General features: G+C 48.7%; 1 protein-coding gene across 4 annotated transcripts in view; it reads left to right on the plus strand.

Annotated features, from left to right (window-relative positions):
• The window catches only part of PIEZO1 (piezo type mechanosensitive ion channel component 1 (Er blood group)), a 173,349-nt gene that overhangs the window by 122,483 nt on the left and 35,805 nt on the right, over positions 1–15,061 (plus strand). For all 4 annotated transcript variants that reach the window (XM_020989160.2, XM_078149384.1, XM_078149385.1 and 1 more), the window contains 10 exons: positions 3,566–3,663; positions 4,615–4,875; positions 5,474–5,585; positions 8,382–8,563; positions 9,090–9,238; positions 10,637–10,819; positions 11,365–11,483; positions 12,334–12,494; positions 12,629–12,805; positions 14,804–14,929. In XM_020989160.2, the coding sequence (XP_020844819.1) occupies positions 3,566–3,663; positions 4,615–4,875; positions 5,474–5,585; positions 8,382–8,563; positions 9,090–9,238; positions 10,637–10,819; positions 11,365–11,483; positions 12,334–12,494; positions 12,629–12,805; positions 14,804–14,929 (1,568 nt within the window). The remainder of the gene's footprint in view (positions 1–3,565; positions 3,664–4,614; positions 4,876–5,473; positions 5,586–8,381; positions 8,564–9,089; positions 9,239–10,636; positions 10,820–11,364; positions 11,484–12,333; positions 12,495–12,628; positions 12,806–14,803; positions 14,930–15,061) is intronic.

Below are 15,061 nucleotides of genomic sequence, written 5' to 3' on the forward strand. Positions count from 1 at the left end.
CTCAGAGATCCCAGCAGAATCTCAGGGACCTCAGAGGCACCTTGGTTCTATCTGTGTTTGAGACTGAACATTCTCAAGGGGGTATCCAGCCTCCATTGGAAGACCTCCAGTGACAGGGAGCTCACTACCTCCCAGGACAGCCCATTTGCCCTTTGGATAGCCCAGGTTGTTAGCTGAGCTAAATCCGCCTCTTTGCAACTTGTCCTATTGCCCCCAGTTCTGCCCTCTTGGGCTAAGCAGAGAAAAGTTAATTCTTTATCCAGGTGATAACCCTTGAAATCCTGAAAGGCAGTAATCATGGTTCCCCAAAGACTTCTCTTCTCCAGACTAAATATCCCCTGTTCCTTCAATCAGTTCTTGCGTGGTATGGCCTCCAATTCCTTCATGATCCTAAGTCCTCTTCCTGTTCTATATCCTGACATCATCCCACAGGAATCAGACCCTTTCCTGAGTAGAGGATTTGGCAAAGGTCCTTGTAGATGCACTTTCCCATTCATCAGTATCTTTCCTACAAGGTGACATCTAGGACGGACCACAGATGCACTCTGAAATCTGTCAAAGATCAAAATCACTTTTTTGGTTCCCGTGTCTCTGCTGACCCATATCGAGCTTGCAGTCCACTAAAACCCCCAGATCTTTCTCATCTGAATTGTTGCCTAGTGCAGCTTCCTCTTGTCCTTGGAAAGTCTGTTTTTTTGAACCTGAATGTAAAACTTTCCCTTTAAATATCATCTAATGGATGCTAGCTTGTTGAGATCTCTTTGGCCACTAATCCTGCATAGTAGATATCTTTCCCAGCTTTGGGTCATCTTTGATTTAGAAATATGTCATCTATGCCTTCATTTAAGTCATTGGTAAAAATTTGAACCAGCACAGGGCCAAGAATTGATCCCTAGGACACTCCACTAAAGACCTCCCACCATGTTGATGTGAGCCCTTATTGACTCCACTTTGGGTCGGCTCATTCATCCACCTAATTATATCATCATCTGGCTCATACCTCTCCATCTGGTCATAAGGATTACATGAGGATTCTATTGCTCAGGAAAAGAGATAATTCTTGTTGTAGGATCTTTGGAATTATGGCTGGAAGGGACCTTAGAAATCATAAGTTCCCTTCATTTGTTTCATTTTATTTTTTAAAAAATTATTTTAAAATTTTCATTTTTTTAGTTAAAAAAGTATTTTTAAAAAAATTTTAATTTAATTTGTTTATTTTTAGTTTTCAGCATTCACTTCCACAAGATTTTGAGTTCCAGATTTTCTCCCCATCTTGTCCTTCCCCCCCACCCCCCCATTTTATTTTTTTTTTAAATATTCCCTTTTCTTGTTATAGATAAGAAAATTAAAGCCCAGAAAGGGAAAATCTTTTGCCTGAGTTCCAGGCAGAATCCTTTCTCTCTGCATTCAGGGTTTTTCCCATTACTCCAGACTCTGATTGGTCTCCTATTCCAAAGGGAATTTGTCCTTAAGCCCTCTTTGGGATGAATTTCATTAAGTATTTATTAAGTACCTAGTCTATGCAAAGCACTGGAATCTCTAGGAGAAAGATTTGAGATGTCAAGAGGGACATGGGGGAGATATTTGGTGGTCAAGAAGGCCTTCCCCAGACCCTCTCCTGATCACCATACAGGGCTGCTGTCTACTCTGTCCAATTTGAAACCTTCCCTTCTAAGAGCTGTATGTATAAATTACTCCCAAACTTGACACCTTTGTGGGGAGAGCAGGTTGAGAACGTCTTCCCCCTGGTGGTCAGATCATGCCAATGCAGGTGTAGCCTGAATCCTGGTCAGTGTTGAAGCGGGAGTGCTGTTCTCTGCGGTCATAGATTCTGCCCAGGCAGGGCCTCTTAGTGACTCTCTGTCTGCCTCAGTTCCCTCATCTGTAAAATGGAGATAATGAGCACCTACCTCCCAGAGTTGTTTTGAGAGTCAAGTGAGATAACATTTGCACAGTATTTTGCCAACCTTAAAATGCTGGCTTTTTGTTGTTACTCCATTCATGTCTCGATTCTGACCTCTCCTGCCCAACATCTGTTATTTCTCTTCCTTTCCAGACATCTGATCTTTATAGCTGGAAGTCCCCCCCTCCTCATTTTACAGATTAGGAAATTGAGTCCCAGAGGAAGAAAGTGACTTCCTCAAGGTCTCCCAGGTAGCAAGGAGCAGAGTTAGGATTTGAACTCATGTTCCCTGACTCAAAAGCCACTACATCTCCCGCTGCCCTGTCCACACTGCATGGTGTTGGCCATTGCCTCTGTCCACTCCTTCCCATATCTAGAAACCTGCAGGAAGCCCAGGGAGCCCCTGACTTGCAGATGAGACACCATTCAGGGAGTGTGGAGGCTGCTGCCAATGGAAGGAGCTGCTGCTGACCCACAGTGACCCATCTCTGAAGTTTCTTTGAATATTCAGCCTCCTCCCTCAGGCCTGGCTCCCTGCCAGGCTCCAAGCAGACTCCAACTTGAACTTGGTTTGACCCATCCCATCCTCTGGGTCACCAGCTCCCATGCCCTCCCACTGCATATGTCTCGTGACTGCAGTGGGGAATGGGGCCTTGAGGCCTCCTGTGGCCAGAGCTGTGGGCTGGCCAGAAGGGATTGGGAAGAGCTGGGAGTGGGATGTTCTTTTTTTTTTTTTTAAGTGGGATGTTCTTTAACCTTCATTAGGCTACCCACTGAGTTAGCAAGAGAAAGAAAGTTTGTTCCAGGAAAGAAGCCATTCTTTCTTCCTGTTTATATTATTTTTGGGTCTCTTTCTCCCCTTCTGATGGACAATTCTATTACGTAGTTGTTCCTTCCTCCTCCATCTCTTTCTCTTGCCCTTCTCCTGCCCAACTGCTTCTTCTTTCCATGTCCCAGCCTCCTTCTACCCCCTGCCTTCTCTTCCATTCCTTTCTTTCCCCCCAACCCTGATCATTTGCCTTCTCACCCACCACCCTTTTTGTTTGCTTTCCTACTCCCTGAAGATAGGTGTTGCAGTGGATAGAGCACTGGATCTAAAGTTAGAAAGATTCAAATCCAGCCTTAGAAACTTAGAGCTGTGTGACTCTGGCCAAATCACTTGACTGCTGTCTGCCTCAGTTTGCTCATCTGTAACATGGGGATAATTATGGCACCTAACTTCAGGGTTGTAATGAGAAATGAGAAAATATTTATAATATTTGCTTAGCACAGTGCCTGGCACATAATACGTATTTAATAAATGCTTGTTTCCTTCCTTCCTTCCTTCTGCCCTGGTCCCCTCCTCTACCTCTTAATTTCCCAGCTTTTGTTCAGAAAAGATATTTCCATGGCTAATCTGTACCCTTTATCCAACTGTGAGAGGGTAGTTCATAGGAGGACACAAGTACCTTACCTTGGCTCAGATTGGGGGGTACTTGGCTCATTGGGTCTCTCTTTCTTACTAGGCTTTGAGCGTTGGCTCTGATTCCCTCCAGGCACTGGCACAGACAGAGGGTGGGGACTGAGGTCATGGAAGGAGAGGGGAAAGGGAAGAGGTGGATAGCTCACGTTGGGGGAGCTCTATTCTCTGACCTGCCCCCCTCCATCCGCATGTCTTTTTAGGAAGTAATCATGCTGAGCCCAGGGAGACCTCACCGCTGCACGCCCTTGGCCATGTCATCATGAACCAGAGCTATGTGTGTGCTCTCATTGCCATGATGGTAAGGAGGTGAGGGGGGAGACCAGAATGGGTGGTGCCAGATGGTGCCCATGGCCCTGAGACAACTGCTAATGCCATCAAATCATAAAATGTCATGGCTGAAAGGGACCTGAGGGTTCAGAATTTCTGAACTGGGAAAGACCATCGAACATGGCATGTCAGAACTGGGAGGACCATAGTATGGAGAATGTCAAACACTGAGGCAGACTGAAGAGCATGAAAGAATGTCAGAGATGGAAGGGACCTTAGAACAGGGAATATCAGAGCTAGGAGGGCCCTTAGAACAGAGAATGTCAGACCTAGAAGGAACCTTAGAACAGGGAATATCAGAGCTAGGAGAGACCTTAGAACAGAGAATGTCAGAGCTGGGAGGGACCTTAGAACAGAGGATGTCAGAGCTGGGAGGGACCTTAGATATCTTTTCCAATCATTTTTTCTATCTTTTCCAAATTTCTCATTTTTCAAATGAGGAAAGCAAAACCCAGAGTGGGCAAATTTCTTAACACATGAGCACGTGGTGAGAGGGCAGGGGCCCAGATGAGCATCCAGGTCTCTTGTGTCCCAATCTAGAACTCTCTCCGCTAATTTCCTTGCTGCTCAAGAGAAGGAAGGTGGCATATCTCCTGAAGGCTTGAAGGGGGCCCTCCCTGTCACCTTGGCATCCCCTGTGTACAAAATGGTCACTGCTGCTCTGCCCACTGGCTGTGGAGTCAGTGGACCTTGGTTTAAGGCCTGTCTCTGCCACTATTTATTTACTCTGTGACCATGGGCAAATTGCCCACCTTTTCTGATCTCCCATTTTCTTTTGATGGCTTAATGGGACCCTTCTAACTGTAGCCACCTGATCCTCGGGCCCCCTGCCCCTCTCACTAGACTCATGGTCAGGGGCCAGGAGAGGCTGCCGGTCCCAGCCATTCATTCCCTCCTGGCCTCTGGCCTCCCTGGTGTCCAGGTGTGGAGCATTACCTACCACAGCTGGCTGACCTTTGTCCTGCTGCTATGGGCCTGCCTCATTTGGATTGTACGGAGCCGTCACCATTTCGCCATGCTGTGTTCCCCTTTCATCCTGCTCTACGGGCTGGCCCTCTGCAGCCTGCAGTATGTCTGGGCCATGGACCTGGAGCCTGAACTCCCCAAGAAGGTTGGCTTCATGAGCCTGCACCAGCTGGGGCTGGAGCACACTCGCTATCCCTGCCTTCACCTGGGTGCCATGGTTAGTGCCTACCCCCTGGGTGGGGCTGCTTGGTGGGTCACTGTATATGTGGGCGTGTCGGTGTGTTTATCATTATGGGTGCCCCAGAGTATGGGGAAGGGAGAATGTATATGTACCGAGTGTGCAGGCCTATGTGCATGTATGAGTCATGTGTGAATTCTTACTGTGTGCCCCTAAAAGTGCATATGTACTTCTGGGTTCCTGTATCTGATCATTAGATGAGAAGGGAGAAAAGATTAAGAGAAAGATGAGAAGGGAGGGGAAAAGAAAGAAGAAAGGAGGTGGAGAAGGGGAGGAGGGGAAGGAAAGGGAAAGGGAAAGGAGAAAAAGAAAAGGAGAGGAAGAGAAGGAGGGGAAGGAGAAAGAAGTGGGGGAAAGAGTACATTCCCCTCAGGCACAATTTGTCTCTAGGGGAAGGGGGCACCCTCATCCTCTTCCCCAGCTTCCCTTTCTGCTCTCATCCTGCTCCTCAGCTGGCCTTAGGCCTTGAGCCCACAGGGGCACTGGGAAGGACAGCTGCTAGTGGTGGGAATGTGGCAGGGCTGCAGAGGATCTAGTCATTCCTCTACTGACTCTTACCCTTCGTCTGGATCTCTAGCTGCTCTGCACTCTGACCTTTTGGCTCCTGCTGCGCCAGTTTGTGAAGGAGAAGCTTCTGAAGAAGAAGCAGCTCCCGGCCACCCTCCAAGAGGTCACAGTGAGTGAGTTTGGTGAGTAGGGGCCCTGGAGGCAGGTTCCGGCAGGGTTGTTCAACAGGCACAACCCCTGAAGACTTATCCCCAGCCAAGACACCCTGGCATTGGGAGGAGGATCAAGGGGATGACAACTTGGGACAGAGGGTGAAGGAGAGGCCAAGTTTCCCTTCCCAGGCTGGAGACTCCAGGCAGATCATGGATATGCCAGGTGGTGCCCTGGAGGAGGAGGAGGAGGCCAGCACAGAAGTCAGAACTGGCCTTAGAGGTCTTTTATTTCGTCTGACCCCCTCATTTTACAGCCCAGAGAGGGGTCTTCTGCTCTAGAAAACCTGGGACTGCTAACTGCCATTCCAGTGGTCAGTTTCAAGACCTTGGCTAGCTCTGCCATCTTCCAGAGCTGGACTGCAACTCTCCATAAATGCCCTTGCAGGGGGTCTGGATAAAGGAGTCTAGATATGATCCAGTGGGGGACAGTAGAAAGAACACTAACTCTGGGGTCACAGGATGTGGGTTCAAATCCAACCCCCGACACTTAGTAATTGTGTGACCCGGGGCAAGTGACTTTACCTCCCTGGGTCTCAGTTTCCTCATCTGTAAAATGAGAAGGTTGCACTGATGGCCTCTGAGGTCCCCTCCAACTCTAGATATAGGATTCTACCTCAACACAGGGATGAATGAATATTGGTCTGGGAGGCAAGAACATGTTAACAACGGTCTTGGGCAATTCACAACCCCTGGGAGGGTTAGTTTCCTCATCTTTAAAAGGGGATAAGAGGGGGCAGCTAGGAGTGCAGTGGATAGAGCGCTGGTCCTGGAGACAGGAGGACCTGAGTTCAAATCTGGCTGCAGACCAAACACTTGACACTTACTAGCTGTGTGACCCTGGGCAAGTCACTTAACCCCAATTGCCTAAAAAAAAAGGGGGGAGGGGATAAAAATACCTGCCCTGCCTCCCTCACAGGGATGTTGAGGGGCTAATATGAGTTAGATTCTACATAAAATTTAACTCAGTGGAATTCAACAGACATTGATTAAGTACCCACTTTGTTCCAGGCACTGGCCTTGGTGCTGAGGATAGCCAGCAAAGACAAAACCAGACCTTTAGGAGCTTGCATTCTACTGAAGGGATGAATGTACATAGATGGGGAAATAGAAAGTTTATTGATACAAAGTAATTTCAAGTAAGAGAATACTCAGGACAGGGGGGAACAGGAAAAGAAGCTGAGGTCCCCAAGGGGTGACAGTGAGGAAAGAGTTCATTCCAGGCACTGGAGATAATAGTATGTGCAAAGGCAGGAAGGTGGGACGTATGGTGTTGTGTGTAGGGAACTGCTAGTAAAGCCCTCTACAACTGTAAGGAATTACATCATTATCACTATTATGAAACCAGACCAGATAGGATCAAACCCATGAGTATCTTGAGGACATAGACCATATGGACCTTTGGGCACCAGTCCATACCCAGAGGGCATAGTGATGAGATTTGGGATCCAGGCACCTAGTGAGGCTGGGGGGGGGGGAAGCAGGGGAGGAGCCCAGGAATGTAGTTAGAAGTAGGATGACATGGGGAAGGGAGGTAGCCTGACCCAAATAATCTCAGCGGTTCTGTGGGTTCACCTAGCCTCTATATGTAGGTGCTTCCTAGATTGGCCCTAGTCTGAGTCCCATTGCCCCATCACCAGTAATCGCCTGTTGGACGTTTCCAACTGGCTATCTTATGTGCTTCTCAAACTCGAGGTGATCTTTCTCTCCAAACCTGCCCTCTTCCCGATGTTCCTGCTTCTGCTTGAACCAATGGCATCCAGCCTCATTCTTGGCTCCGCCTTCTGCTTTCCCCTTCTAGTCCCCCAATCAGTGGCCAAGTCTCATCAACATTCAAGGCTCAAATCAAGAGTCACCCACTTTGAGGGGCCTCTCCCTGATACTCCCCTTCAGTTGCTAGTGCATACTTTGTATTCACTTTGTAGATAATTTGTATTTATCTGGTTACATGTTGTTTGTTTGTTTTAATAATTTTTTGGGTTTTCTTCTTTGTTTTTATTTAATTAAATTGGTTTGGTTTTTTTTTTTTTGGTGAGGCAATTGGGGTTAAGTGACTTGCCCAGAGTCACACAGCTAGTGAGTGTCACATTTGAACTCATGTCCTCCTGACTCAGAGTGGTGCTCTATCCACTGCACCACCTAGCTGCTCCTACATGTTGTCTTCTGTTAGAATGTTAGAGCCATGAGGGGGAAGGGAGAGCAACACGCATTTATTAAGGACCTACTATGTGTCAGGCACTGTGCTATTTTATTGTTGTTCAGCTGTTTCAGTCACGTCCAACTCTTCATGACCCCATTTAGGGTTTTCTTGGCAAAGATTCTGGAGTGGTTTGTCATTTCCTTCTCCAGCTCATTTGACAAATGAGGAAACTGAGGCAAACAGGGTTAAGTGACTTGCCCAGGGTCACACAGCTAGTAAGTGTCTGAGGCCAGATTTGAACTCAGGAAGCTGAATCTTCCTGATTCCCAACCCAGTACTCTATGCCCACCTAGCTGCCCCCAGGCACTGTGGTAAGCACTTTACAAACATTATTTTATTTGATTGTCACAACAGCCCTGTGAGGTAGGTGCTATGAGGGCAAGGGTTGTTTCACTTTTCTGTTTCCTCAGTGTCCGGCGTGGGCTGGACACATTACAAATGCTTGTTAATAAATGGATAAATGGGGAGTTTGTGAGGGAGAAGGAAGCCTTGTCTTGCTTGGGAGGGCAGCACACCCTTGGTCATCTCTTTTGGCCTACCAGCTTCATTTTTGTCCTGCCCCTTCCCAGGAGAGCACACACGGACCCGGGTGTTACTCAAGAAGTTGGGGGAGCTGGTGACAGACTTTTACGCCAAGTACTGGATCTACGTCTGCGCGGGCATGTTCATCGTAGTCAGCTTTGCTGGGCGCCTTGTGGTCTACAAAATTGTCTACATGTTTCTCTTCCTGCTATGTCTCACCCTCTTCCAGGTACCATGACTGAGAGGGCAGTGCCCCCATTTTTGTCTTCCCCCCATTGGCCTGCTCTGCCTCACTCACTACCAGGTCACTGGGTCCCAGCCCTCCTCTGCCTTTCAGTGGGCAGGCAAATTCACGCACTAGCCAGGGCTCCCAGTCCAGTATCTGATTCTTTGTCCCCTCTGGGAGCTCCCACCCCCATTGCAAACAGAATCTCAGGGAAACCACCCAGAAAGGAAATAAAAAAGCCAGGAAGAGGGAATTCTCTCTCAGGATCTCAGGATCTGGCCACTGTGGACAGAGCTGTTTTTCACAAATATGGTGGGAGTAAGAGTCAGAGCAGCGTGGCCCCATCCCCTGCATGCCTTTCTGGTGCTGGGCTGCCAGGATATGGTGGTTCTGGGTCATCTGTCAGTCTGTAGCCCGAGAGGCTGGAGCTTCCCCCCCCCCACCCTACCTCCAGCCTGAGGGCCATGTGCTTGCACTGTCTCTGCAGTGGGGCTTCTACCAGCCTGACACTATGTCCTCATCCCTACAGGTCTACTATAGCCTATGGCGCAAGCTGCTAAAGGTGTTCTGGTGGCTGGTGGTGGCGTATACAATGCTGGTGCTGATCGCTGTCTACACCTTCCAGTTCCAGGATTTCCCCATGTACTGGCGCAATCTGACTGGCTTCACTGATGAGCAGTAAGTCCTGCTGGTGTGACCCCCAGGCCCTGACTGGGGCTGGCCTGTGGGTCTTCAATGTGCTGTTCTCTGTGCCTGTCTGAGCTATTCGTGTGTGTGTGTGTGTGTGTGTGTGTGTGTGTGTGTGTGTGTGTTCAGGCCATGCCCATCCTCATGGACTTATTAGGGTCAGAGTGCCTGGCACTGCTATTCTGACCAGTGCTCGTGTGGCCTTCCAGCTCCTGGTTGGTATAAGAGGCTCTGGTTCTGAGTTGACATTTCTGTCCCAATGCTAAGCAGATACAGGGCTCCTGGACCTGCAGGATTGAGTGAGTCTTGTTTTTTTTTCTTTTTTTCTTTTTCTTTTTTTTTTAAATTTTTTTTTCCATATGCTTTTGAGTTGAAAATTTTTTCTCCCTTTTTCTCCCCCCCCTCCCCAAGATGGCACACAATCTGACATAGGCTTTACATTTACATACCCATTAAACATATTTTCACATTAGTGAAGTTGTAAGTAAAAATTAAAACCAATAGGAGGAACCATCAGAAAGATGAAACAAAACTCAACTTCAGGTAAAAATAAGTGAGAGCAATTCGACTTCCATAGTTCTTTCTTTGGATGTGGATAGCATTTTCCATCCCGAGGCCTCTGGAGATGTCTTAGATCCTCATGATGCTGAGAAGGGTTCAGTTTAACATTCTTAGTCATTGCATAATGTGGCTGCTATTGTATACAAAGTCCTCTTGGTTCTGCTGAGTGAGTCTTGTTACTTCACTGAGTTGGGCATCTGGTGCCAAGTACGATCACCCAAACAATCTATGCCCAGGACTAGCACTGATCAATTGTCATCAGCTGCCACATGTAGGCTTTGTGGAGTTGTCTAGAGGTCTACTCTAGGGCTATGGGAGAGCTCTGCCCTCATGGTTTCCCAGGTGTTGCATGGGGTTGGTGAAGTCAGGGATAGTGACAATTTCCCAGCTGGAGGTTTGGGGGTGAGAGTTTTTCAGATGGTGAAAGGTTCTCGTTGATGACATGTGGGAATAGTTGGTAGGCTGGGACAGTCTCCCAGACTGGGTAAAGGCAGAGATGAGGGTCACCAGGATGGGGTTGTTGGGATGGTGAGCATCTCTCCCCATTGGCATGCAGGGATGGGAAGGTTCTTTCTGTACAGAACAGTGAGGACCCCAGCTAGTGTGTAGGGATATAGAGAGTCTCCTAGTCTTTGGGGATCAAGGAGGGTTTCCATGATGGTGTACAGGGATGCGAAGGTTCTCCCAGATTCTCTACAGGAACAGTGAGGACCCCAGCTAGTGTGTGGGTATAGTGAGTTTCCTAGTCCTTATCTGAGACTAGGGAGGGTTTCTCTGATGGTGTGCAGGTTAGTGAGGACCTGTGCCTCACTTCTCCACCCCTGGCAGGTTACAAGACCTCGGGCTGGAGCAGTTCAGCGTGTCCAAGCTTTTCTACAGCATCCTCATCCCTGGCTTCTTCCTCCTCGCCTGCATTCTCCAGCTGCACTATTTTCACCGGCCCTTCATGCGCCTCACCGACCTGGAGCACATTCCACCCCCAAGCAGCCGCCACCAGCTGTGGACTCAGAGGTATCCCTGAACCATAAAGATCCCCCATCTCCCCACCATGCCCGGCGGATCCTGTGTGTACAACCATATGGTGTGTGTGTGCATACACACATACACCCCCTAAACCCTGGACTTGGAATCGGAAGAACTGGGTTTGAATCTCAGTTCTGCTCTTAGTCAATCAATAAGTCAAGCACTTATTAAGCATTTACTGTATGCCAAGCACTGTGTTTAAGGAAGCTCTGAGAATATGAAGAAAGGCAAACAGTCCCTGCCCTCAAGGAGCTCACTCTCTAATGAGGGACATAACATGTAAATAACTAGATCTCCCCAAGCAGATAGACAGTGATCTGAGAGGAAGGCCCTAGCTGAGTCTTGAAAGAAGCCAAGAGTTCTAAGAGGCTGACATGGAGGAGCAGAGCATCCCAGGCACTCAGAAGGACCTCAGCCACTAGGCAGAGGCCATAGGGACCAACCCCCTGAGGTCAGCTCGTGTTAATCTGCGTGCTCTTCTCCTCCTCCTCCTCCTGAAGCTGGCTATTCCCCTGATTGTTCTCCTTCTGCAGGCAGGAGGAGGACAGTAGGGCCCTGCTGCAGGATGAGGAGCGGCACCCCAGGGAGGAGCCCAGTGGGGTCAGCCTCGGTGCCAGCCCGGACCCTGACAGTGCTGACTCGGACTGTGAAGGTAAGAACTGAGCTGAGGAAGGGCAGAGGAGAGGCAGGATGCTTCTACAGCCCTTCTAGGAAGATTCTGTGGTATATATAGACCAACCTAAGGAGAACAGAACACTAAGCCTTGAGACAATAAAGCTTGAGAGTGGGCATGAGAGCTATCTTCCAGTGGAAGCTGGAAGACCTAATGGAAATAGCACCTGGGTTTGATTTCCAGCTCAGCCGTTTAAACTGTGTGACTTTGGGCATGTCATTGCAACCACCATAGTTTCTCCATCTGTAAAATGAGGGAGCTCTGAGATCCCTTCCAATCCCACTAACCAAGTGTTGGAAAGACTCTCTTAGGCAAGAGACCTGACCCTTGTTTTGCTTGGCCCCTGAAAGCAGATACAGCAGCAAAGGGTAGAAGGAAGTGGCAATTAATCAATCCACATTCATTAAGCACCTACTGTGTGCCAGGCACCATGCTAAGCCCTGGGGATACAAAAAGAGGCAAAAGACCACCCTTGCCCTCTAGGGGCTTACAATCTAGTGGCAAGGAGACATATTTCCAGTCCAGAAGGAAGCTCTTCCTCACAATTAGGGGTGTCCCCAAATGAAATAGGCTGCCTTAGGAGAGTGAGGCCACTCAGGGCTCCTCAGACAGAGGCTGGACAATCCCTTTCCCAGGATGCTTCAGAGGAGGTGTCTGCTTAGACAGCCTCGAACTTCTGTGGTCATGCCCCAGATACAAGTCTTGTGCGCGTCCTGTAGACTAATGCCTCCATTGGCTGGGGCTGGAGCCAGAGCAAGGGAGAAGAGGGAAGCTGCAGCCTCCCTCCTCCCTTTAACCGACCGCTGCTCCCATCCACCACCCTCCACAGACTTGCCCAGTAAGTGGGGCCTAGTGGCAGAGCGGCTGATGGTGCTCGCGGGCCGCTTCTCTGACATGCTGACCCAGGTGCAGGTGTTTGTCCGGCGCCTGCTGGAGCTCCATATCTTTAAGCTGGTGGCCCTCTACACGGTTTGGGTGGCCCTGAAGGAGGTGAGTGGCAGGGAGCGGTGATGGGGAGGGGGGGACCACACAGGCAGTCAACGGGCCCTTGGGGGTGGGCGGGAATGGAAAGGGGGAACTGGCTCCGGGCCCCGCCCCAGCCCTGGTACCTTCTCCCTGGCTAGGTGTCGGTAATGAATTTTCTGTTGGTGGCACTGTGGGTTTTCGCGCTGCCCTATCCTCGCTTCCGCCATATGGCCTCCTGCCTCTCCACGGTCTGGACTTGCGTCATTATAGTCTGCAAAATGCTCTACCAACTGAAAATTGTCAATCCCCATAAGTATTCCAGCAACTGCACTGAGGTATACAGGGTGGTGGGGGGGCAAGGTAGGGGGAGGGTGAAGAAGGGAGGGAGGGGGGAGGAGGGGCAAGGGGGAAAAGGGAGGTGGGATGGTAGAGCAACGGACAAGAAGGGAAGGAGGTGGTGGGACAATGTGGGGGGTAAGGAAGGGAGGGAGGGGAAGGAGGGGCAAGAGGAGAAGGGAGGGGGTGGTGGGGCAAGGGGAGTAGAGAATACGGAGAAAGTAGTCTTCAGTCTTCAAGCCCTCTACCCCTAGACTTCCTCATCGGGCCTTAAACCTTTTCCTCCTATGCCTTGGCAGAAGCTAGCCCTATATGGGAATATAGTAGGCAGCCCTAAATACTGTATGACCTTCTCTCCACCTGTTATTATGCCCCATCGATGGTTCATGACTTTGGACCAGGAAGACGTGATGAATTTACTGTTGAAATACTAATGCCTCCCAGCTATCTTTTATAATAAAATAAAGAATTTTTGAAAAGAGGAGGACAAAAATGCTATTGCCCGAAAAAGAGGGAATACCTTACCCCTAAAACCTTCAGCTGGGAATTCTTAACCTGGCATCAGTGAACTTAAAAAAATTTTTAATAACCGTATTTCTTGTTTTTCCTCTTCAATTTTTAATTTTTTAAACTTTTTAATTACATTTTGATATAATTGGTTTTCTTTGTAATCCTATGGTTTTTATTTTGTTGTTATTCTGAGAAGGGGTCCATAGAATCCACCGGGCTGTCATAGGAGTCCGTGACGCAAAACACATTTAAGAGCCCCTGCTTAAGCCATTAATGACTATTAACAACTTGGGAGGGACACAGAGAGTGAGATTAGGACAGCCACCTGAGGGCCCAGACTTGTGGAAGTCGACCTTTTCTCTGCTCCTCCATGGCCCAAAGAGAATTGTTTATTTCCCCTCCTTCCCATTTTTTTTTCCTTCTACTTTCACTGTAATGACAAGAGCCCCTGTCTCCGGAGCCAGAAGCCTTGGCCCCCAGTTCCCATTTCCTGTTTACTAGCTGGGTGACTTTGGGCGAGTGAATTCTGGAGAAACAAGAGCTTTCCCTCTTGAAGCAGTTCAGGTTGCAAACCTATCCCTATTTAGGTCCCATGGGCTGGCCCCTGTAGGCCCACATCTTGGGGGTGAGGGCTAAACAAGGTTAGTAACCCCTGCCCTGCCTACCTCAGCAGGGCTATTGTGAGAATAAAATAATAGGGAATCACAAAACATTATATAGAGAGTTATGAATATATACATTATGAATATAGTTTGACCCTCTCTAATGCCTGAGGACCCCCACAGTCAGCCTTGGACCCCCAACCCCACATCACTCCCTAGTCTAAAGATGGTCTTAGAATTTGGGTGCCCCATTGTGCAATGACTAACATTGATAGACTTAACCCTTCTCAACAAGAGAAGGATCTAAGACATCTCCAAAGGTCTCATGATGGAAAATGCTATGCACATCTAAAGAAAGAACTATGGAGTTTGAATGCAGATCAAAGCATATTATTTGCTCTTTATTTTTCTTCTGTTTTGTTTTGTTTCCTCTTTCTGTAGTTCCTCCTATTGGTTCTAATTCTTCTTTACAACATCAATAATGTGAAAATATGTCTAATAGGAATGTGTATGTAGAGCCTATATCAAATTGCACACCATCTTGTGGGGGGAGGGGGAGAAAAATTTAAAACTCAAAAGCTTATGGAAGTGATTGCTGATAAATCAAAATAAATTAATTAAAGAAAAAAGAATTTGGGTGTCCCCTGGCAGGTTGGGTACTGTCAGGCATTCCCTGGGGATTATGGGCTCCCTACCCTTGTGTCCATTCTCCACTCCCTGTCCAGAACTACCCCAATGAGATGCCCAGCTTGGGGTGGAGCATGGAAGGGGATGTGCATGGGGGCTGGTGAACTCAGAGGGAATTTCTTCCTTTCTGCCATGGAAGGGATGCTGTCTGTACATGGATGTGTTACCTACTAACCTTCATTCCCCTTGTGCACATAGCCACTCCTGAACAACACCAACCTACAGAAGTCTGAGATTGGCAATTCCGTGCTCTACCGGAAGCCAGTGGACCCTGCCAATTGGTTTGGCATCCGCAAGGACGTCTCGAACCTTGGTTACATCCAGGTGGGTGAGGCTGGAGCAGGGCTCAGGGGCCACCTCCTAGAAGAAGCCCTCAAAGGAGGCCGGGCAGCAGTGGGGAGAAAGCACTGGCCTCCCAGTTAGGAAGATCTTTGTTTGGCCCTCCCCCATCACTCA

Source organism: Phascolarctos cinereus, unplaced genomic scaffold, assembly GCF_003287225.1.
Source record: "Phascolarctos cinereus isolate Bilbo 61053 unplaced genomic scaffold, phaCin_HiC Scaffold_2;HRSCAF=192, whole genome shotgun sequence".
Lineage (NCBI taxonomy): Eukaryota > Metazoa > Chordata > Mammalia > Diprotodontia > Phascolarctidae > Phascolarctos > Phascolarctos cinereus.